Here is a 24578-nt window from a genome sequence, read left to right as displayed (position 1 = left end):
TCAAAGTCAAAACCAAGCAAACTAACTGAAACGAAGGAAATATATTGTAACTTTTCAAGACGAGTCTCAAGATTTCTTACCTCACTGTTAGCAGATAGTGTGATGACAATTTTGATGAGAGAACTCAGAAATCCTAGCAGCGTCTCCACAAAGCTCTTCAACACCTAATAACAAGTCATGAATTCAAATAAAGAAGGTAACCCTTTAGGGGAACTAAGCACATGAAAATTTAAAAAAATACCATGACATGTTTTGCATCTACTATTGGCATATGTATAACCGAAAAAGGATAAAAAATACCCCTAAACTATAGGAGAAGGTAAAAAATACCCTTCATCCATCTTTTGGTCTAAAAATTTCTTTCAACTCATCTCTTTGGTCTAAAAATACCCTCCATTCACCTTTTTGGCTCACTTATACCCTTGAAACTAACAACCCCTCTTTATTTTGTTTTTTTAAATACTTATCATGTGTCATTTTATTATTGAATGAAATAAAAATCCACCTTTATTAATCTTTTCCCATAATTTATCCAAATCAAAACAATATATCTTTTCAAGACCCAAAAAAATACATATTTTTTAAATCTAGTAATTTCTATTTTCTGTAGAGTTCTTTTTTTAAAAATTTTTTTTTTTAGATAATTAATATATTTTAAAAACTATTAGTAATGCCACAATTATAGGACATATTATATTATCATAAATCCTAAATAAAGTCTATCTTCTTTTTAAAAATAAAAATAAAAATTGACAATTTAATTTTTTTTTCTAATAATCTCTTTAACAACTCCTTGAAAGAAGAAAAAGAAGATAGATGTTGTTGCCCGTAGGGAAAATAAAAATAGGAAAAGAGAGAAAAAATTATAATATTATAGATAAGATAATATTATTATGATTATGACATTATTAATTATTTATATCATATTTAAATTTTTGATTAAATTAAATTTTAGCTGTTAATTTTTCCTTATGCCACTTTCTTCAATCCATGCAAGAACTTGTGGAAAATACAGAAAAAAATGAAGAGGAGTCGGATCCAAAAAAAAAAAACCTACAACAAATATAAAAGATGATTAGATTTTTCCTTTAAAAATAAAATAATTGAGGTCTTGAAAAAGTAATTTCTTTTTGGTTTCGATAAATATGGGGGAAAAATCTAGTTGAGATGTGGATTTTATTTCATTCAATAAGAGAATGACACATAATAAATATTAAAAAAAAGAAAAAAAGAGAGGGTCGTTAGTTTCAACTTTTGAAGGTATAAGTGAGCAAAAATGTGAATGAAAGAGCAATTTTAGATAAAAAAATATGAGTAAAAAAGTATTTTTAGGCCAAAAGATGGATGAAGAGTATTTTTAGACATTTTCCTATAATTCAGGGGTATTTTTGACCCTTTTCCGTAGGTATAATAATAATATCATAAGCCTTTTTAATAGTTAGTAGGATTTAATAACAATAGAATATAAAGTATGTCATGTTAAACAACAACAACAATAACAACATACACAATATAATATCACAAATGTGATCTGAAAAGGGTGATTGTATATGTAGCCTTACGAGTAAGCATATAAAAAATCAAGTATGTAAAACAAATTAAATACAACGATGAAGTTGATAACAATTACTAATAGAACTGTTGTAGCGATAACAAATAACTGGAACAAAGAAAACAAGGTATTACTAAAATCAAAGAAAAGTATGACATATTAAAAAGAAACATTAAAATAATCTGAAACAATTAAAGTATAGTATAATAGGAATAAATAAAGGGATATTAATTACCTTAAACTAGTGATTACAAGTGTAGAGTTGAGAAGAAAAAAGAGAGGTGGTGTTTCTTTTAACTTGGGAAGTGCCTATTTATTAGAAAGGGAGAAAAACTATACAAAAAAAAAAACAAGGAATTTTTTCTCCTTCAATGTATCAAAAATGATAAGTAGAAAGTAGGAGATTCGATTTAATTTGTTTGTGGTCATTAGCAATGCTATTTTAGTTAAAAAAAGAGATGGCTAAATAAAACACATTAAGATTTCGTAGGATCCTGTTTTTTTATTCGAATTGTACAAAATTCTATCGATATCGTTTGATTAGTGTTGAAACAACTAGAAATTTCTCCATACCGTTAAATCTTTTGTCTAATTTGCATTTCATATTTAATTACATCAAATCAATTCGAGGGTAAATAAAATGACAAATGATTTGGTTTGATATAGAGGAAAAAATCCGATAATAATTAGTTCGATCTTAACTAAAAAAATCGAACTGAAATCAAATCAAAATGACACTCTATTTATACAACTATATACATATGTTGTACTTCATAATATAATTTGTAAGTATTTCTTAAATAGTTTCACAATTCATGTTTTTAACATATTCCTTTTGTTATTAATTATTTGTTTATTTTTGAATTAACACACCTATTAAGAAAATAATGATTGACATAGTGAGTTACCATTTTACCCCTATTAATAATGAAGTGGATGAATTAAAAATTTAAGATTTTCAAGAAGTTCTAACTTTTTCAAAGTAATTAATTGAAATTATAATAGGTAAAAAAATTGTCCTTTCTTGATTGTCAAAATGGACAAGTAAAAAAAGAAAATTAAACAAATAATTAGGGACAAATAGAATGTTATTTTAAATTTGAACTTACTATTTTGATTCGCATACCGCCACTCTGTGCCAGCAGCCGCGGTAATACAGAGGATGCAAGCGTTATCCGTAATGATTGGGCGTAAAATGGGGAAATGGTCCAAAAAAATTTATTTACAAAAAAAAAATAAAAAAAATCATGGTCATTTTCATTATCTCTAATTAATAGTGTGATTGTTTTATGGATTTTCATTATCATCACTGTTAATGACACTATATTTTAGCATAATGCATGGTTATTCCTCCATTTTTTTTAAAAAAAAAAATCTTTCGAAAGCTCTATATATTTATTGTATGTCTTACCGGAACAAAAGAAATATCTGTTGCATGTTTTATATTGTGGAGACTTTACGGGAGAAATAAACCCTAAAAAATACTAATCAAATTGTAAAATCTAAAAATTGACTCTTATTGGTTCAATTTGGTTTATAGAATAAAAAAACCGACCGACATTAAGTTAGTAAAATGAAAAAAAAATCAAATCAACGATTATGTTCATTCCTACTCGGTGTGAGGTCGAGCCATTGATATTTGCATCAGAACAGAATACACATATATCACACCCCTTAAGGTGTGACTTTTTTCCAAATCATAAACGCGAAATATTTTGTGCATGGAAAAAAACCTAGAGTTATTCAGCGTAATGACTAATGATATGATATTTATCGGATAAAATAAAAAAGGAAAACTTACATAAATATTCTATATTAAGAAAATATTTATCATTTATAGCAATAATATTTTTTTCACTTGATCACTTTTAATATATTTATAATACAATTTTAATACATATTACAGAGAACAATTTATAAAAACACATATAATACAAATTTTATTAATTGATAATACATTTATCACACATTTTAATACATTATTAATACAATGTGTCAATTTCTTACCAAACAAGCATAATATATTTTAAAACAGTTTTAATACATATATATTGCATACATAATTCACTTTTAATACATATTACAGATTTATCATAGTATTGCTATATATTGCTATAAATAGTAATAAATAAAAAATATTGCTAAAATCAATAATTATTTATCAAAAAACACTCATTCAAGTAATTTTTCCATAAAAGAATAAACACTTGATTGGCTTAAGATGGATGTTTCATGCAAAGTCTTCAGTCATGGCCCATGACAGCAAAAAAATAGTATTTTTTTCATTTGATTGTAAATAGCTCGTATTCTTCAATCAATCTTGCAAAACGTAACTTTGGAAGTTTTTTTTTTGTGTCAAAATGAAGGTGAGGGGCATCTGATCCTCATGAATTGTTCCATCAATGTGTTCTACGTGCTTCCAATTTAATTATTCCTTCGTAATTATGATTAGGGGAGTAAAAAATGAGTCCAAGGTAATTCGTTCGATCCGTCCATAATTTTAAGGGTTGAACTCAAGATAATTTGAATTGTGGTCAATCTCGACCCATCAAATCTTAATTCATTTTAAGAAAATTCTCAATTGAGCCCAATTTAATCTTCAATTTCAACCCGTTTTAAGATCTTTATTTTCATTGATGTAATGTATGTTCCTATATTGAAGATATAAATTACTATCTATTTTATGTCTTTTAGGATTTGTCTATCCATTTGTAACTTCTTTTTTTAAATTTTCTTGAGTTGAAATTCAAATTATAGTTATAAAACTTAAATAACAATATATTAAAATTATTGAAATTAGGCGAGTCAAATTGGGCGGTTCAAAACTCAACCCGCTTTTAGCCCATTTGAGTCCAACCCATTTGAGCCCAAAATGCGAGTTAGAAACCAACTCAATTTCTATTTCAACCCATTTTAATATTTTCAATTTCGACCCAACCGCTCATTTGACACCTCTAATTACGATGTTTATCCAAATTAGTTTTGTCTTGTGCTTAAAAGAGGTACGTGTCAAATAGAAAAACATAACAGCCAATTTGGTAGAGTTAGAGTCGATATTGATCAAAATCAAAATCAAACTAAACATAATATATATTTATCAATTTGATTGTTATCGATTTCAAATCAGTTTAATTCGAATATTAATCATATACCAAAATAAAATTAAAAGAGAAGATGAGAGAATAGCAAAACAAATTAGTTACCGAACAAACACCTGCCAATGTTATCCGTCATTAGTGTGTTGTTTTATTACTTTCGACAATGCAATTTTTATTTTGATTGTACTCCTTTTGTTCCTATTTACATTCTTTTTTTTACTAAAAATAGATATGTCTAACCAAGATATCTAATTTCTTAAGGATATTTAATTTGTTGTTATGTAATAATGAAAAATGTTATATTATATTATATAATAACTAATTTGATGTGATTATGTTATTACCTAATTTTCTTCTTCTATCTTACCTCACATTTTATTTAACAATATTATTTACTCTTTATCCTATTTCTTTTATTATAATAATTTTATCTTGTACTTTAAACACAGAAAATGGTATATACAACATATGCAAATTTATATCTATTAAATAATATTATACAATATAATATATATAGGATAAATTTCAGAATAGAAAATATAATAGACATAATAAGACTTTATAGCTATAATTTCAATAATTACGCTCTATAATTATAATTTTATTTGCTATAAAGACTAATTACATATTTTTGTCCGTTTATATAATACTATAAATTATGATATGGAAGACTACTTTATAATTCATAGTACTGCAGACAAGTCCGTCGGATATGACATTATTAGGGCCCTTAATAAAAGTAAATAGGCCATATTTTTCCAACTTTTTTCTTTTTAGTAAGGCAGTGCATAACGTTCTAAAGTTGTTCCTTTTAGAAAAATGTTTATAGATTGTTAGGCAGTTTTTATTTTGTAATTCTTTGTAATTTTGTTTTTGAATATGACTTAAGATAGAGAATGTGGAGGTCGTATATATAAAGAAAAAAAATTAGTAGATAGTCGAGCATTGTTTTAATATTTAATATTTATATGTTCATGTATTCTTTGAGTTGGTAGTAGTTTAGAGTACCATGTATGTTGTATTTTTGGATTTTGGTATATGTATCAACGGTTGTTTATTATGTTTAGTAATTGACCACACCTTGTTATTGATGTTACAATTCTTTGCATATATGCTTCGCACAGTTGTCATTTTTTTCTTCCCTGTTATTTTTGCTTTTCATTATTACTTTGATTTGCTTCACTTGAGTTAGGAGTTTTTTGAAAACAACCTATCTATACCTCCAAGAAATAGAGGTAATTAAGTTTACATATACTCTATCTTTCCCAAAATTTACTTTATCAATAAAATTTATAAGTGATCTTAAGAGATCATTTTCTCGTATTGTTCTGAATATAATTAAGACCAAGACTATATATAATATTAGGGTCCATCTATCACAAAGTCGAAGTAATGGGAGACTAGCTAGTGTAGTTATCATTGTGGAAAAATAGTGGAGGATTGTTGAGGGACATATGCTGATTGTGATATATTCTATCTTATCTATATTAATTATTGGAGGAAAAAAGTAGAAGTGCACACAAAAAAGTGATTGAACCAACACAAATAACTTTACTCTATGAATAAAATGACTTTCCAATAAAGATGGAATTACTTGGACAAAAAAGCTGAAGAGAAATATGAAACACGTTTGATCATAATTAGACCATACACTCAGTGACTCATTTTCGACTCGACTCGCTCGTTTGTCATTCTTATGACAATTTGGGCACTCTCACTTTTACCTATTTAATCCCTAAAAACATAATAAAATAAAATAAAGAATAAACCACAAAATCAATAGCATAGATTGATTGCCGATTTTGTGGCAAGCGAGGGGTCACTTGACCCCAATAATTGAAACCACTAAACCAAAAAGGACATTTTAAATTATTTTATATAGTATAAAGATAAATTAAATAGATGAAGTATATACATGGTGGAGTTAAATTAAAATTATGTTAAATGTATTAAACTGTTTTTTAATTTTATGCTTTAATCATGTCACATGAAAAACTAAAATTATAGTGTTGCAAAAAAAAAGGGAGGGATCATTCTTTATCAAACAGACAAAAAATTAAATATATATCATTTTTTTTTAAAACAAAGAGTATAATAAATTAAATATATAGAGTACAGACAAGATCGAACTAAAAACTTATATACATACTGAACTAACTTAAACGATATATTTATATTAAGAAATTTATTAAATATATATAAACATTAAAATTAGAATTCAATTCTTAACTTTTTGAAATTCAAAAATTCATAAAATTAAAATATTGTGGGCAAGTATACATGTTCTCTCACCAAAAGTAGCGTGATTTATTCCTACTAGTATGCTATTTTGAGTTTCTTACCTATCATACTCTTATTCATGAAGTTTGCTGAAACAAAGATAATTTTGGTCTGATTATTTAATTTTGCAGCTGATTTCTGCACTACTTTACCCTGAGCTCTTAATTCAGGTGAGTAATAGCTTTATCATACTGTATTTTGTTTTTTCTTGTGTTTCTGCTAATCGGACTGTCTGGTGCACTAAGCTCTGTTTCGAAATCCTCCTTTCTTTTACAAATTATTTGGCTTCATGTGATTATAGATCGATTTTCATATAAGAATACTTTTAAGGTGTAGCTGAATTTCAACTCCCTCTGTGTTTCTTCTTTTTTCTTGTTGTTGTTGAAAATATATTTAACCTAATACATGTAGTATCAAGTTTATTTATATTTAAATTTACACACATGCCAATATCAAACAATTAAAGAAAGTTATTTTGTTGGTTAATTATGTTTTTACTTCTTTAATCAGGGAGAAAGATGTTGAAGTTGTTTTATTCTAATATTTGCAAACTTTAAGGACCTTTTTTGCTGAATTTTTTTTCACTTCATTTCAAAATTAGTGTTTGGTAATGAAAAATTGTAGGCAATCCAACATGAAATTGGTTGTTCCAAATTCGGAAAACAAATTATAACTTGTTTTTGGGTGACTTTTCACTTTTGAAGTTATATTTAAGTACATTCAAATATAAACATAATTTCAAATTTTCAATTATTCCTGGCAAAAGAACATAACAAAACACAACCTCATGTTAGCTTCACTCCATAAATTTTGAAGAAATTGTTTTATTAAGGAAACATGTTGACATGATGTGATATTTTTTATTTTGATTCGCATGCTTTTCTCCAAAAAGACTGACCATTAAGAAATAGAGACTTTTACGGGCTATAAGCTACTTTAAAGTCATAATTATAACTATTTAGGGTAGTTACACTTAATTACGAAGTACATAAGAGGATCCAAAATATCTTAAAACATGTGAAATTCAATATATTTTCCCTCCGTTACTAAACTTAGGACATATTTAAATCTACCCGCATAATATAAGGGCATAATACATAAACATGATCCTTAATTTGACTTCAACGTACAACTATACTCTCTAACTTTGAGTGTGCACAAAGAGACACTTAAACTTGTATAAAATTGAACAAGTAGACACACATGTCTTATATGACATAATATATGTAGTACAACATATATGACACAAAATTGCCATGTAGGGTTCTAGGTAGGACGAATGTGTTCATTTGTTCAATTTTATATAAGTTTAAATCTCTACTTGTGCATACCTAAAGTTAAGAGTCATATTTATGAATTATGCCAAATATAAGGGTATATATGATTTCAATTTAGTTTCTAACCCCAATTATACGGCCTCTATACCCTTGGAAAATCTGGGTTTTAATCTGTTTGGATTGTTGTTACTTAAAAACATAATTTCGGCTGCTCTGTGTTGGGATTCTTTTTTTGTTTTCCATTCTTTTTGAGGAAGGAGGTGCCCTGACGCCTCAATGAGGAGGTGCGAGAGGCTAGCTATAGGGGTACGCGAAGGGTAGAGGTAGGTCAAAAAAATATTAGGGAAAGGTACGTAATTAAATAGGACATGATGCAACTTCATACTACCGAGGTCGCTTATTAGGATAGAAAGGTTAATAAGGGTAGAGTATTGTCTTGCCTTGCTATAGTTTAGGCTTGTTAGTGTCTGTCATTTGTACCAGTCGTATAAGCCATATGTTGTTCATTGTATTTTGAGTATCACACTATTTTGTTATTATCTCTCTCTTAGACTCTATATACTTTTTTTTCTTATTAATTGCTATGCTTTCTTCTTCTTTTACTTGAGTTTGATGCACTTGAACTAATGGTCTATCGGAAACAACATCTCTACCTCCTCGAGGCAGTGGTAATGACTGCGTACACTCTACCGTCCCCAGACCCCAGACCCCAGTTAGTGGGATTTCAATGGGTATATGCTATTGTTGTTGTAAATCTCTGAGAAGATAATGTTATAATTCCAAATGCCATCAATTTATTATGAAAAAACAATTTATCATACTTGTGTTGGAACTAGCAGTAGCTTTGTTCATGAGCAAGACATTAGCTCTATGTAAAAGCACTACTCATTTTGTGTGCTGTAAGGAAAATGTTAGAATTTTCATCGAAATGCAGTTAGTAGTTTATATGATCAGTGTTAACTTTTAACTGATCATTCACCTCAACCATGTAGTGCAAGGACATATTGATAGATTCTGTATTGGAACTGCTCATTTTTGCTCGGCGTATGAGTACATACATTGTTATCATAAGGGTATAGGAGTCGTAGATATAGTAATTTGACATTGTAGTTTTCATCTTTCTTATTGTCTAAAGTCTTATGTGTGTGAAGTATTAGACTGACGAGAAGTTTTGCAGACCAAAAATGATTGAAGAAGCGTTACTTAATGTGACTCTTCAGCTCCTAATCAAGGAATTGTTTGACAAAGTTGATTCTCAAATTCAAAAGGTTCTTGGATTTGAACATGAGTTTCAGAAGATGAAGTTAGAACTTGAATTTTTGCAACCATACCTCGGAGATGTGGACAGGGGCAAAGAGAAGTACAAGACTCTTGAGGCTGCCTCTACGAAACTAAGAGAACTGATTTACAGAATAGATGATTTGGTCAGTGACTGCCAAAACCGAGTAGCATATGAAAATATGAAAAGCAGATTTTTGTCTGCTATTTCTCTACGTGGAAAGAATTTTCGTAATCAGGTTGGAAAGAAGTTGGCAGAAATCAATAGGGATATAGCGAGTATGCGTGAAACTTTGAACTATATTCCCTCTTTGATTAGTCTATGTAAAAGTGAAGAGGCTGGCAGTAGTGGTGGTGATAGTAGTTGGGGTAGGGTGCGATGGACATCAGACATCAATGAATCTCAGACCGTTGGCTTAGCTGAAGATACCAAGACACTGAAAAGGTTGATCCTTCCTTGCAACGGATCGTTACAACTCATTGCCATTGTGGGGATGGGAGGTGTGGGCAAAACCACACTTACCCAAAAGATTTACAACGATAGAGAAGTGTGTTCACGCTTTCACGTGAGAATTTGGGTTTGTAAATCAACTTTTGGTGAGCTTGAGATCATGAAGAGTATTCTGGAGCAACTCCAAATGGATGATCACAGGTCAGATAGAAATGTGTTGTTGAAGAGAATTCATGAAGCACTTTCGAACAAAAAGTACTTAATTGTCATGGATGATGTCTGGAGCATTGATGACGGGTGGTGGAAACGGATCCTAGATGGACTTCCCAAGAAGAAGAGCAGCTGCATCATTGTTACATCTAGAAATGAAGATGTTGTTAAGAGAATGGGAGTCGAGGAAGAACAAATTCATCGACCCAAGTTGCTTTCTGAGAAAGAGGGGTGGTTGTTATTTTGCAAGTTTGCGTTTGCGACATCCAGAGGAAAATGCGAGGATATTGAAGTAGAACATGTTGGACAAGACATTCTGAAGAAATGTTGTGGTCTTCCCATTGCAATCAAGACAATTGGAGGTCTGTTGTCATCGAAATATCAGTCATATTCCGTGTGGAAGAAGGTATATGAAGATTTGCCTCATATATTGGCAGATGAAAGCAAGAGCCATGATTCTTTAATGGCTACGTTGCAACTAAGTTATGATGAGCTTCCACTTCAGCAAAAGCAATGTATTCTATGTTTTGCAATTTATCCGGAGGATTATGAGATCGACGTTGATCAACTGGCAAATTGGTGGATAGGAGAAGGATTCATTCACAAGAAAGGGACAAAAACTCCAAGAAAAATGGCTCTTGAATGTTTATCAGAATTGATAAGTCGATGCCTCGTTGAAGCTGTGAGTAAAAGAAACTATGACGGGAGAGTTTACAGTTGCAAGATGCATGACATGATTCGAGAAATGATAATTAGAGTTGCAAGAGAAGAGAGCTTTTGTAGTTTAGATGAGAATAATACAAACATAGCCACAATCCACTCTCGCCGTTTGGGTGTCACAAATGAAACATTGCTGCAACCTTTGGATGGAAACTCAAAGTTAAGGGCACTTCTTCTCACCAAAGCCAATTACATTGGCTTCACTAAGAAGATTGCATTGGCTCAAGTCAAGTCTCTCCGGGTTTTAGACCTCTCACACCTTAAGTTTGACGAGAGTTCCCAATTTTGTGAAGTTGATATGTGGCGTTGGATCACATCTTTGAAACGCCTAACCTATTTGAGTTTTCGAGACGTGGCAAATTTGACCAAACTGCCACGATCCATCAAGAAGCTATGGGGCCTCCAAATTTTGGTACTTGGTGAATGCATCAACTTAAAACAGCTCCCTAGATCAATCACCCTTCTTCCAAAGCTGGTTGTCTTGGATGTGGGGAATTGTACCTCTCTTTCTTATCTACCACGCGGACTCTCCAAACTCGTCCATCTTCAAGAATTGTATGGCTTCAAGATACCTAATGCTAGGGTATCAAATGCATGTCACTTGCGTGACCTAAAGGATCTTAGAGACCTTCGAGTATTGGAATTGGATGTCATGGAAGGAAGCATGATAGAGGAAGATGAACTAACAGTACTCGCACAGTTTCAATATCTAAGGATGCTAATTGTCAATGCTGGTGACCGTGACGATGATAGTTTCTTAGAGAGGCTGGAGAAGTTGTCACCACCCAAGACTCTAGAAGAATTGTACCTAAGGCAATTCTGTGGACATACTACACCAGCATGGATATCCCCTAAATTGCTTGATCGATTACAATATCTTTGTATCGAAGACTCATGCGTGTTACAACGTCTGAGTGATCATTTCAGGGGTAGTGAAGGAAATAAATGGAAAATTGAAGGACTGTGCTTGAAATACTTGCCAAATCTAGAGGTGACATGGGAAGAAATCAAAAGTGCAATTCCTGGGCTAAAGTATGTTGAAGTAAGCCACTGCAACTCGCTGAAATCGTTCTCGTGTTCTGTTAAGAATATAGAATTTTGGAGAAAACCAGAGGAAGAAGATGATGAGATGAACTAATGCATCAGTTTGTGGCATTGTTTGTTGTTGTATTACACTCTACTTAGTTTGATGTATTTCTCATTTCACTTTTGATTTGTAACAATATTTATTGTAATTAAGTAGCTTTAACTATTGTGATATTCACTATTCAAAATAGTCATATGAATAGCAAGTGTTGTAATAACATTTAAGAGTGATTGTGTTGTATATGCTGCCATTGATAATTAGGCATTGCTAAATTGTAATCTGGAATATGCACCGTCTCTTGAGAAATAATGATTGATATTGAGTATTTTAATCGCAATACTCATTGATGCATATATAGTCTTAGGTCTTTAGAAATGACTTGTTATGTCTTCTCTATATATGTTGTGGCTTAATTATTGCTTCTTGCGTTTCTCAAAAGCACAAGTGCATTGCAACTCCCTCTCGTCACACAAGTGCATATTGGTTTCAAATTTTGACTTTTAACCTTTTGTCCATGGGAAGAGGGCATGTACGTAGTTTGGGCCAAATTGAAATCTAAACATTTATGAAATTTGGTCCAGATTATTGGACTTTGGCTTTATAAAATGGGCAAATTACAGAAATCACATACTTTTAAGGCAAAATTACAATTTATCCCTTAAAATTTTATAATTACAAAAATCCCTCAAACGGATACAATAATATAAGCGTTGATACGTTAATCTGATGCGCGAGATACATTAATCCTCAAGTAAGATACATTACATTTTATACATGATACACTAATCTGATGTACATTTTATACATGATAAACTAATCTGATGCGCGAGATACAATAATATAAGCACTGATACATTAATCTGATGCGCGAGATACACTAATCTAATGCGCGAAAATGAGGGATTTTGGAGATTTATAAAACTTATAGGGGATAATGGTAATAAGTAAAAGGTGAGATTTCTGTAATTTTTCCTCATAAAATTTATGAATTTCAAATTGAATTTGGATTTAGTACTATGGATTTTTGAACATCCGAAAATTCAAAAAACTTATGTCATATATTTAGCCCAATCCATATCACATGTGTCCAATTTTAAAAGGTGTAATTGATTAGTACCGTACAACCCTATTCAGTATACTATTAAGTCTAATATGAAATTACATGTCATGGCGGACAGGATGACCTAAATTCTTATTAACTATATAAAGTTGTACATTCTAAGAAGCAAACTATATGTTAGGTGAATTGAATTAGGTAATTGTTATGTCCTACTTTAAAGGCTAAAAAATAAAAATTGAAACTGTAAAATATCCAAACCGATTAATCTAAAACCAACTTCTGAAATCCAATCTAATCCAAAGTTATTTGGATTGTAATATTTTCAATTCATTAACTAAAAAATTAAATCGAAATTTTCATATCCAATCTAAATCATTTGAATGCACATCCCTAAACAAGGGAATCAAATGTTCAAAGCTCTCCCTTTTTAATATCGTTGTGTGTAATTTCCTGGAGATCAAGAGAGACCGTGGCTCAATAAATGGGCTAATTAAGTTGTATATTTTGTTGGACTAAATGTTTTTGTTTTTCTCTTTTTGAACTTATAGAGTCGCCTATCAAAATAATAGCGCGCAAATATATGAGTACATGGCTAGTAGTTATAATTATTTTTTGTAAAAAAATAAACAGGTTATAATTATTTTTTGTAATGGCCAAAAATGCAACATTTCCTTTTTGTATATTTCTAGAAGAGGAGTTTACTACAAAGGCCTTGGTGGCAATAATCCTTCTTGGACTTAGGCCCTGGTTGTTCTTCTATAGTCAGATTAATGAGCTAAAGTGTATCAAAATTAGTACCAAGAAATATTATTTGATATTGAATATTTCTTGACAAATCTTTTTCTACAAAAATTTCATAGAAATTATTGGAAGAAGAGTTAGAAGAGGGGAGTGTTTCGGGAATGATAAAAAATGTATTCTCTTACTTAGTTTTTTTTTTGTTCGCTATGTAGGCAAAAAATAATATTTTAAAATTATTTATGTATAATCTATACAAATATTATGAGAGGATATACATTTGAGGTGTGCAGGATGATGGAGATGACACTATTTCATATAGATAAAGAAATAAAAAGATTGGGGGGGGGGGGGGGTAGGCGTGGCCTATGCTAAATTCTGTCTTAGATAGAATAAATGGAAAAGGAGTGCTTGTGTTGTGGTTTTCGTAGTTGCAAGAATTATTTTTTTCGAGAAAAGGTCTCCTCCTTCAAGATCATGAGTGAATAGAAAAAATTCCACTATGTAATTTATTTTCCCTATTTTCACTAGGAAAATCATTTTCTTTATTTTTAAGGAACTCGTTTTTTAAAAAAGTTGACGCATAAGAAAATTGAAGATTGTTCGTACCTTATGAAGCCTCTCATAGAAGTCTAAAATAAACTCGTAAGCATCCTCACTCTCAGAACCAAGAAATACAAAAGGCTTTAGCTTTAAAAACTTAGTCAACATTTCATGCTCATTACCAGTCATATGATAACCCAACAAAGGACGGAATCAGTACCTCCAGTTCCATCCACCTTGGACGCAGTGATAGCAACAGGGGGATTGGTAGGAGCTTGAGTTCCTTGAATAGAGGGAAGCACTCCCGGACCCACCAACCCTTTCAAAGAATGACATGATCTGTTGAGCTAACACTGGGTCCAAAGTAGGAATAGTCTCAGCCTGCACCTCTTCCTCTTGCCCAACATTCTCCTCATCATCAACCTCTATGTTCTCTTCTATCTCATCATGATGCGCAGGAAGGGCCTCATTTCTGGGAGCATCTCCAACTGGTGCTCCATCCGTAATAAGTGTTGCCCTTTCTCAGCCTCTACCCCTGCCTCGACCGCGACCTCTCGCTGCAGATTCCTCAGCTAGAGCATTGACGAGAGTTACGGGCCTGATGCCGTTGAATCTAGTGTTAACCATCTGCTTCCAGAAGAGTGAAGAAGGTTAGATACTAATTTGAATCGCCAGATACCAATTGGAATCAAGTTATAGCACGAAAGGAGACGAGAAAATAGAAAGATTTCCTAAAGTCCTATAACCTCTTGAAAAAAACTACAGACGTCATGTACCGTTCCGCAAAACTTTACTAGACTTGTTTTGGTACATCGAGATCAACGAACCTAGGCTCTGATACCAACTTTGTCACGACCCAGACTATCGTGATATGCACCCACATTAACACTCCGGTGGGAGAACCATTACTTCAACCCAAACTAACAACTCAACTAAAATACTAACACATTTAAGTTATGGAAACAAGTTAAATAGCTAAAAACTAAAGTTCTCATAAACTTCCAAATGACCTAACAACTAAACAATGTGGAAAAATACGCCTAGAACCTGAAAGTCAATGTACCAAAACATCTAACAAAATCCATAAGTCTAATAAGAAAGGTTACAACTCCAAACTAATGAACTAATAACTAACTAGAAAAGTCTAAGTCCGAAATGTGGACATAGACGAAGGAGAACTCATGGCAGCCTGGAAGAACTGGCTCACCCTTGAATTCAATCGGCGATCACTGATCTTTTAAGCGAGTTATGTCAATAGCCGTCTGAAGATGCCCTGTGCTCAACAAAGAAAGAGCAAGTGCAGTATCAGTACACAACCACAGTGTACTGGTAGGATCACACCAATATCCCACTAAGTGCAACATACATAAGCCATTACAACAATATAATCACATGCATATATCGAACATATAAATATCATTGTTACGACCCGAGAGCACCTCCTAGTCGTAACACGGCGTACTTGACACTGAAGGGGTCTTATACAAGCCCTTAGCATATCACGACATAAGAACATAGGAAAGATGCAGAAAATTTAAAACTTTTCTTTACAATCGAAGTCTTTATAAAAAATGAAGGAGTCTATGACACTATGTCTCAAACCATCTATAACATTAGAATACAAACTCTCTAATACAATCTTAAGGACACGACCCTTATATAAGAAATCTTAGGGTCATAACCCTTATATAAGTCTAAAACATAAAATATAGACAATAAAAGACATGTGGTTGAGCCTTCGAATACGATGAGGACTCACAAATCTTCTTCTTCTTGATCTCCTATGAACCTAGCCACGAGGATGGAATCCAATATCTCCAAAGCCTACACTTATAGAAAATGTAGAAATATGGGTTAGCACAAAATGTACTAAGTATGGAAACCATGCAAGAAAATCCTTAAAACATGCATAAAAGGGACATTTTGTTTAAAACCATGCTTCGTTCCACTTTTGAACATCATCTTTGAAATAGTTGGAGAATGTAGCTCATAGGACAAACCATGCACAATTCATCATAACATAAAGGATATCATCAATATTACAAGCATAGTCTCCAACACAACATAATGCATACTCCAATATTCAAAACACATAGTTCACATGCATAATTACATACAAGATCATATCATCATATATAACTATCACATGAGTAACCCTAAGCTAAACTTGTGCATTGCACAGTTAAGATCCCATAATCCTATCTACACTAAGTCTCACTTTTAGGCTACCATGATCATGCATAACATAAATTCACACCATATATATGCCACCCAAAGTCATACTAGTGCAAAGCAAAGGTAAGGTACCATAACCCTACCAAATGCCAAGTACCATATTTAGGCCACCAACAACTTACATATATTAGTTTTAGTTCATTCATAACCAACATACATAAGTAAGGAGACATTTACGATCATAACTTGAAAACACATAAAGACAAAACTTAACATTCATGCATGCATTTCATACATAATTCATAAGTTATCATAACATTATAACATAAGAGAACCTACCCCACAACCCCTTTATAAGTCTACTTGTGCAATGTGTAAATGAAGTCATATACCCCCACTCACACTAAGTAAACTTATTAAGAAGTCATAAGTGTTGCTCCCAATTGCACACGCAAGTGTACGTGATCGCGCAAGTAATATAGTGGCTCTTAAAAGAATCAGATTATCGAACCCAAAGGACTTGTCAATTAACTAGTTTTACTAAATTATACTGGTCTAATTATTTATTTAAAAGTGTCAAAAGAAAAGAATGCAAGAATAAAATAATAAAATTACTTACACTAGTTGGAAATTCCAGGGTTGCAGCATGCAATGAATCTCATGTATCATATTCTTGGCTTAGAACTAATTTTAGTTGTCAAGTTACTGATTTATAGGGTTGATGATATGATTTGGGTTATACACCTCTCGTCGCCTGCCCTAGTTAGCTATCTAACTACATCGTTGAGCGGGGATAAATAGACTAATTGGCGAACATTTATATTTCATCCTATTTCGTAACCAAGCAAGGTGTTCGTATGGGCGTCACTCCTGAACACTAATCACCTCAATCTAATGGGTGGACCGAGCTCTCTATATTCTCTGGTCTATCTAACCTCTCATCTCCCAATTTTAAGATTAGACAATAGATTTATCTCTAGAAGGCCAGTCAAGAAATACTAAAACAAGAATATATAAGTAACTTATAATGACAACCAATAATTAATTCATAAATCTCAAATAATCAACATTTAATTCGTGGCTACAGCCCCAGAACAAGGGCGTTTAGCCACTAATCTTTAAGAAAACAAGAAGAAGAAAAGAACCTAAAAAGTATTAATGACTTTTTACTTGATGTCCTCTGATTGATCTCCTATAATTGTCTGCATCCAATAATTATTTCTATGCACTATTTATAGATGTAGTAAACCCTAAATAAAATAATTGAGTTCAAAATAAATTGGGAAACCAAAACCCAAACGGAATTGAATTCCGCGTGAACAGTGGTTGTCGCCTAATAGCCTCACTTTAATTTCCTTTGGCTTTCCTTAAGTGCCACGTGGCGGCAATTACACGTTGCAAATTTGTGCAATTTCACTTGCCACTTTTATTCCTTATATATTATTATATTCAATTTAATCCATTAAGTTGTCTGCTTGATTTTATTCTTCAACCTTCCATCTTTAATTCATTTTAGCTTCAAACTTCTTCAACTTTACACCAATTTACTCCTACAAATAAAATACACTATTTAGCACAATTCATAAAATTACTGCTCATAAATGACAAATATAAATAATAAATGTGAGGCAAATAATGATTAAAATATATATTTTTGGCCTCACATCAATAAGCACAACCCACGTTCATATTCATAATTCATATAAAACATTCAGTCAACTCATAATCATCATATCATAAAAGAGACATACCATGTCCACTCTCAAAGCGTACTTGTGCAATGTACAAATGAAGTGCCATACCACCATTCATGCTAAGTAGAACCTCTTTATAGATCATAGAACATGCCCATGTTTTTATCATAATTCGTATTCTTATCATTTAAGGAGATTTAGCCTTAACCAACATAGACCATGAGAGCTACATGGAATCCGGTGTTCTACCCCCACACCAAAAATAGGTGTCCTACTTGCCTAAGGTAGAACATACATAATAGCTTATAGGTGGATCCACTAGCTATATACTTATGTGGGCACATAGTTATGGAATATGGGGATTTCTACTAGAAACCCGAACTTGCTAAACGTAGAAGGTTTCCATCCCATGAGACATCGTAATGTGAACCTCTCGACTAGTGTGAAGGAACCTATCTCATATTCATATTTGCTCGGTGCTAAGCATAATTCCCTTTAAAAATCACATTAAGTCTTTACTTAAGTTTAGGTTAGTGAAAGAATGCACTAGGTACTCAAACCAACATACATCGTAATAGCTCAAAAAATCATTAAGTGAGAATATCCTTTCACTTTAGAACCATCAATAAGTGAGTAAACCTTTCACATTATCATTCATAGTGTTTTCATGAGAATTAGCCTTTCAATCAACACAATAGTACGACCATAGTCATAATATATCACACATACATAATAACTAAACACCTCCATCTTTCAAGTGGATCAACATGATCATGTACATTTCATGCATAATAATATGTAAAGGTGCATATGAGAACTAACCTTTTAATCAACACCATAGATACATTACCATCATAGACACTTCCTTCTCAAGTGTTCATAAGTATGTATATAATACCACAATCGCATAATACACATATATTGCATTTAAGAGTCACATTGAGTCAACACATCTAGCATTCAACATATATAACATAGATACAACCATTACTCGAGTAATACATTCATTTCATACATAAACTCATGTGATCATATTATAGGTCATGTGGGTGAAGTCTTTGCACAATAATAATGCCATATACAACTTCAACCTACATAATAACATCAGTTTTTAAGCCTAAGCATCCTTAACTTATTCATATTAGCTTTTACCATTTAAGCCTTAGGAATCATCGTCATATTGCGAGTCTTACTCTCAAGCCCCGCCTCACATTGTAAATCATGTATACCTAACTCTTTAAGGTAAACTTAACTACATACTTCATTCTTACTCAATTATAGACATATACCATCAATTAAACTAGATCACAATATTACTTCACCCATGATCCATTATATAAGACCTAATCAAGTTAGTTCATGTCTACAAGATTCATTCATAAGCAATTCATGTCAAAGTGATCTAATCTAAGGCAATTCTCTAAGAAGTTCATCAATCTTAAAAGGTTCACATCTAACCCTCAATTTGCCTCTTTTATGATATAACCCTAGAATCTTAGGTTAATCAAGAATGTAGGTAGATTCATACTTATATCATGTAATTACATCATAATCAACTCACATTCAATCAATTGAGTCAACTTCTAACAACATTCGTAGTGTAGGGAAGAGCCATAACTAGGATTGGGGAAAACTCATGGATTTTTTGGAATTCAAGTAAGAATCATCTAAAATTAGTAGTATCATCAATAACAAACATAATTCAATGTAAACATAATCCATTGTCAAGCTTTCATCATCAATCAAGGCAAATCCTAGTTCACAATTTGGGAAGAAGGGGAAATCAAGGGTCCAAGGGAGATTTTAATCAAAAACCATCAATACTCCATTAATCCAACCATAAATCATCTTAAACAATCATAATAAATCATAATTAAACAATTGAATTCGTTTTGGAAGAAGACCCATGACTATATTTGAAAACCCTAGATTTGGGGAATTTGAAAACATAGTTGAAGGGGCTTATTGGTGAAAGTTAACCAAGAATGAAAAGCATTCATACCTTAGGTGTAGAATCCCATAAGTGGGAGTAAATGGAATCTTGAAGCTCTAGCTTGATCCCTTCCTAGGGTCTTAAATGAAGTCTAGAGAGAAGATTTTTGGGAGGGAAAAGAAGTTGGGATTTGATTTGGGGTCTTGGGTTTCTTCTTTTACTAAGTGGGAGTAACTAAATTGAAGGAATTTGACCTTAAAAAGTATATATACTTGTTAGGAAAAGAGTGGGAAAGTGTTGGTTCAAGTTTTGGAAAGACTACTTAAAAACTCCAACTTAAACTTTGAAAACTTCCAAATTCACGCCGGAGCTCGCCCTTTGGCACTCCTTGGCTCGCACATTTTTCCAGCCTAACAATGCTTCACTATTTTGAGCATAACTTTTTACTCCGAGATCGAAATTGGGCAAACTCGATGGCGTTGGAAAGAGGACTCAGATACCTTTAATTGGATAGGTAATGGTCCACCTAATTCATTTTTAGCTAAGAGATATCATCATTTGAAGTTGACCCTACACTCTAAGTCAAACAAAAACCCTTCACAGACGACTTCACGGTCCGTGTGGGATTCATAGACCGTTGTAATGCCCTTGGCCCTTGACCAGTAGCCTAGCTTGCCACCTTTTAACTCCCCTCACGAACTTGCTCACCCAATGGACCCTCTTGGCTCACCAAGGGCACTAGGCGACTCGCCAAGTGAACCCTTGGCTCATCCAAATTTCCAGTGAGCTCCAAAAATGGGCAACTCGCTAGGCGATCTTGAGGGACCAATAGGCGACTCACTAAGATGGTTGGCGAGCTAAGGCTTAGTTCACCCTTTGGTCCAGTACCTTGGCTAGGAAGGACAGCCCACTAGGCGACCCAAGTACACTTTGGCGTATCGCCAAGTGGCTTGGGCGACCATGCTGCCAATCGCCAACCTATCCAAAGAGAATCAAGTTCTCCTTCACCTTCCTATATAGTTTAGGCCCTTGCCCGCTTCCTAGGTTTGTCAACCCAATATACCAAGACCTAGGTTAGCCTATAAGGGTACGGGGTGTAAGACATGCCTTGACGTTCAACCATTAAACCCCTCATTCTAAGCATGAAAAGTCAATATACAACATAAAACCAAACACCAATCTCAAAAGCTCCCACGTTAGGCTCTAGTTTCACCTATTAGTTTCCATTAGACTCTAGCTTGGTCTTACTAATTTTTCGGGTTGTTACAATCATCATCATTTACGAACAACGAACAGTTTCACATTTCTCAAGATACACAATTATATCAAATCACTAGTCCTCTCATGGAACTCATACCCAAACTGTTAGCATATCGGAACGTGATACCCGATCCAATGATTATGCCGAAACGTGGCAACCGATCCAAATTAGTGTGTCGAAACGCAACATCTGATCCATTCAATAAGCCACAATCACAATCACAATCACAAAGTACACTACAAGAAAAAGCGTTAATTAAGACCAACATTTAAGGACGAGTCTATATTCTTGTCTCTAAAAGTATATGTATTGGGACGAGATTATATTTCGGTCCTTATCGGTATATGTTATTGTGAAGACATTAAATCTAGTCCCTAAAAAAGTTGCTAACTAGTCCCAAAATGTAATTTGAGGCATATTTTAAGGCATGAGTGGGAAAGTTTTTCTGAAAACTTTTTTTTCATCAAAATTTTAGGCGCTAAAAATGAATTCTAAAAGTAAAAAGAAAAAAACTATCTACTAAATTCTCAAAATAGAAGCTTGTCCTAAAAGTTGCCCTAATCTCTTCAGATCACCATTACAACTCATGAATGTAATCTGCCCTAATCTCAACGATGCTCTACACCTTTAATGGATAGATGTGTCTTCTTCTTTGTGTTGTTGTTGTCTGCCCTAATCTCAACTAAATTCTTCCATTAAATTGATAAAGGTGTCTTCTTCTTCCTCGTGTTGTTGCTGCTCGATCTGGTCGAGAATCCATCAAAGCTTTGCTCGAGAGAAAACTTCAGGTGTGTTCATTCTTCTGATCGAGTTGTTGCTGCTCTGTTCGAAATAGAATCCAACACAACTTTGCTTGAGACAATATTTCAGGTGGGTTCATCTTTTGATCGAGTTGTTGTGTTTCTTTCATAAGTTATATTAATGATATTTTTTTCTTGTGTATTCAAGTTACTTCTTCTTCTTCATCTTTTTTAACATTAATTAGGTTAATGATTTCATCTGTAAAAAATATTGGGTGTTGAGACTTTGTGAGCCATAGACATGTATATGATTTGTAATTCAATGACTAATCTTTTTGGTTACAAGTAACTATTAGACACTCCAAGTATAAAAACATAGATGTGAAAGACTGATTTTGTTCTTGTGGAATTATAGGTTTAAGTAGGACTTTGAAGAGCCTATCATTTAAATCTGAAATGACTTTCTGTTTCACTGTTTATAAATTTTACATATTCACAATAATGGGGTATTAATCTATTCCTCTTTTTTAAGTATTCAATGACATTTCTTTGTATATAAATATAAATTCCGAAGGTTTTTTTTGGATTGATTATTTTAAATTACTATGATGGATATCATTTAAGTCTAATTACAGATTAAGAGATTCAGTTAATTTTGAACAGAGACAAAAAAAAAAGAATAGCAGATGATCATCTGTTACATTGAAATCCAAGTGTAATTCCAACGAAAATCTTAAGAAAAAGTTAAAGAATGTACTATTAGATGGCCATTTATTCATGAAGTATGCATCTTGGTTGCCTTCCTATAATAGTACATAATGTCCACGTCTTCAGTCTTCAAAATATGAATAGTATTTCTAAGGTTGAGGTTGCTAGTTTTTTTTATAGGATTGTAATGACCCTCTTAGTCATTTTTGTGTCTTGCCTTCTGTGTGTCGTTTAGAGCGTTCCTGTAGCGACCCCAAGTCAGTAGCGACCCCAAGTCAGTTACGACTTGCTGGGACTGACAGTTCGGTCACCTGGTCGTTCGTTTGGTCTTGGTGTGAGTTTTTGTGTTTTGGAGCTTATGAACCTTGAACTATCATTTTCGATCAAAAGTTCAAGAAGATGACATCAGAATCCAATTCTGACAATTCCATCAGCTCCGGAAGGGTCATTTTAGGCTAGTAACATGGTCGACATGACTCCCGAGATTTTCAGTGTGAGTCAGTGCAATTAGGCGTTTTAACTTTAAGTTTAAGCCTAAGTTTGACTTTGGTCAACATTTTGAGTAAACGCGCTCGGATGAGAATTCCGTCAGTGCGGTTAGCTCCGGAATGTTGAGTTTGGTCTAGATTGACCCTTCTTTTGTGTCCCGAGGTTTCTGATTTCTTTCCGAGCCCTTTTGTGGGTTTTGGCTTAAAATGACCTTTGGAAGTGGGACCCACTTTTTATCGAAATGACCTCTGATGGAAATTTCGACTGCACCGTTGAGTCTGGAATATCGAATTTGGTATGGTTGCATATCTCGTTTGCGTGCACGGGGTTCCGAACGAGATCGGAGTACCCCGTCGGGGTTTTTAGTTTTGGAAAAATTGCAGAAAATCTGCAATATAATGCAGATTTTCAGCAACAATTCCAAAACTTCTAACTCTCTTAACTCTCTCATCTCTCAACCGATTTGGGCGATTCAAAAGGCTTAGTTGTGAGATTTTTCGAGGGCAACGCGTTGGTGAGCTCGGATAGTGGTTTGGGGTTCCCGTTTGAGGTAATTTCGCGAAAAACCTGACTGCTGTACTGTTTTCGAGTCCTTGTTTTTGGAATTTTTGTTTTGGTCATATCTCACTCATTTTAGCTCGGTTTTGGGTGATTCGAAGTCCCACATGTTGAGAATTGTCGTGACTTCATTGTAGAGTGTTTAAAGAGTGCTGGGCACCTTTTGATTTTCGTTTATTTCGATTTTGGACTGCTGTAGTAGGGTTTCTTTTAGTTGTTTAAAGTGTAGTTTCTTGCTTGTTGGTTCTTGCTATGTTTTAAGCCTCGGATTGTGTTTCATTTTGGAACACAAGTTTGGAGTGCTGTTTAGGGTCTCTTGACGGAGTCAAATTTGGACAGTTCGGTGCGGGTCCCACGATTCCCGTTTTGACTCCAAAATTTACCCGTCTCTGTTTGTTGTGATTTTGGTGTCTAAATGACCATAGTAACGTTGTGACTCTATTTTTGATAGCGGGGCAGCGTTTTGAGACTGTTCGGAAAGGAAAAACTCCGGTAAAGTGATTTGGAGAGCGCGCGATTGGCCTTAAGGTAGGCTACGGCTTTCCTTTATTTTAGATTGAGCTTAATTGTGTAAAAACATGTCGATTGGAGTGAATTGGGGGTGGATACTAGTTTACTACCTTACTTTGATTAGATACCTTATGTTAGGATCGATTGGCCACATTTCGGGTATAGTATCATGTTATCCGATTTAGTAGAGTTGCATGTCTATGTGCTAAATGTTAT

The 24578-nt window shown here is 33.1% G+C and overlaps 2 protein-coding genes across 2 annotated transcripts in view; both read left to right on the top strand.

Moving 5' to 3' along the window:
- Positions 1-7018: 7018 nt before the first annotated feature.
- The window catches only part of LOC125817709 (disease resistance RPP13-like protein 4), a 35164-nt gene continuing 17604 nt past the window's right edge, over positions 7019-24578 (top strand). Inside the window, exon 1 of the mRNA XM_049497258.1 lies at positions 7019-7100. The gene's annotated coding sequence lies outside the window, so the exon portion shown is untranslated. The remainder of the gene's footprint in view (positions 7101-24578) is intronic.
- Positions 9884-12004, top strand: LOC125817710 (disease resistance RPP13-like protein 4). The gene has a single exon (XM_049497259.1). It carries the CDS (start codon positions 9980-9982, stop codon positions 12002-12004), a length of 2025 nt encoding a protein of 674 aa, XP_049353216.1. The 5' UTR covers positions 9884-9979.

The sequence above is a fragment of the Solanum verrucosum genome, unplaced genomic scaffold, assembly GCF_900185275.1.
Source record: "Solanum verrucosum unplaced genomic scaffold, falcon-dt-bn FXZP01000280.1, whole genome shotgun sequence".
Lineage (NCBI taxonomy): Eukaryota > Viridiplantae > Streptophyta > Magnoliopsida > Solanales > Solanaceae > Solanum > Solanum verrucosum.
The sequence above is the reverse complement of the archived record's forward strand: the minus strand, read 5'-3'. Positions and strand labels throughout refer to the sequence as shown.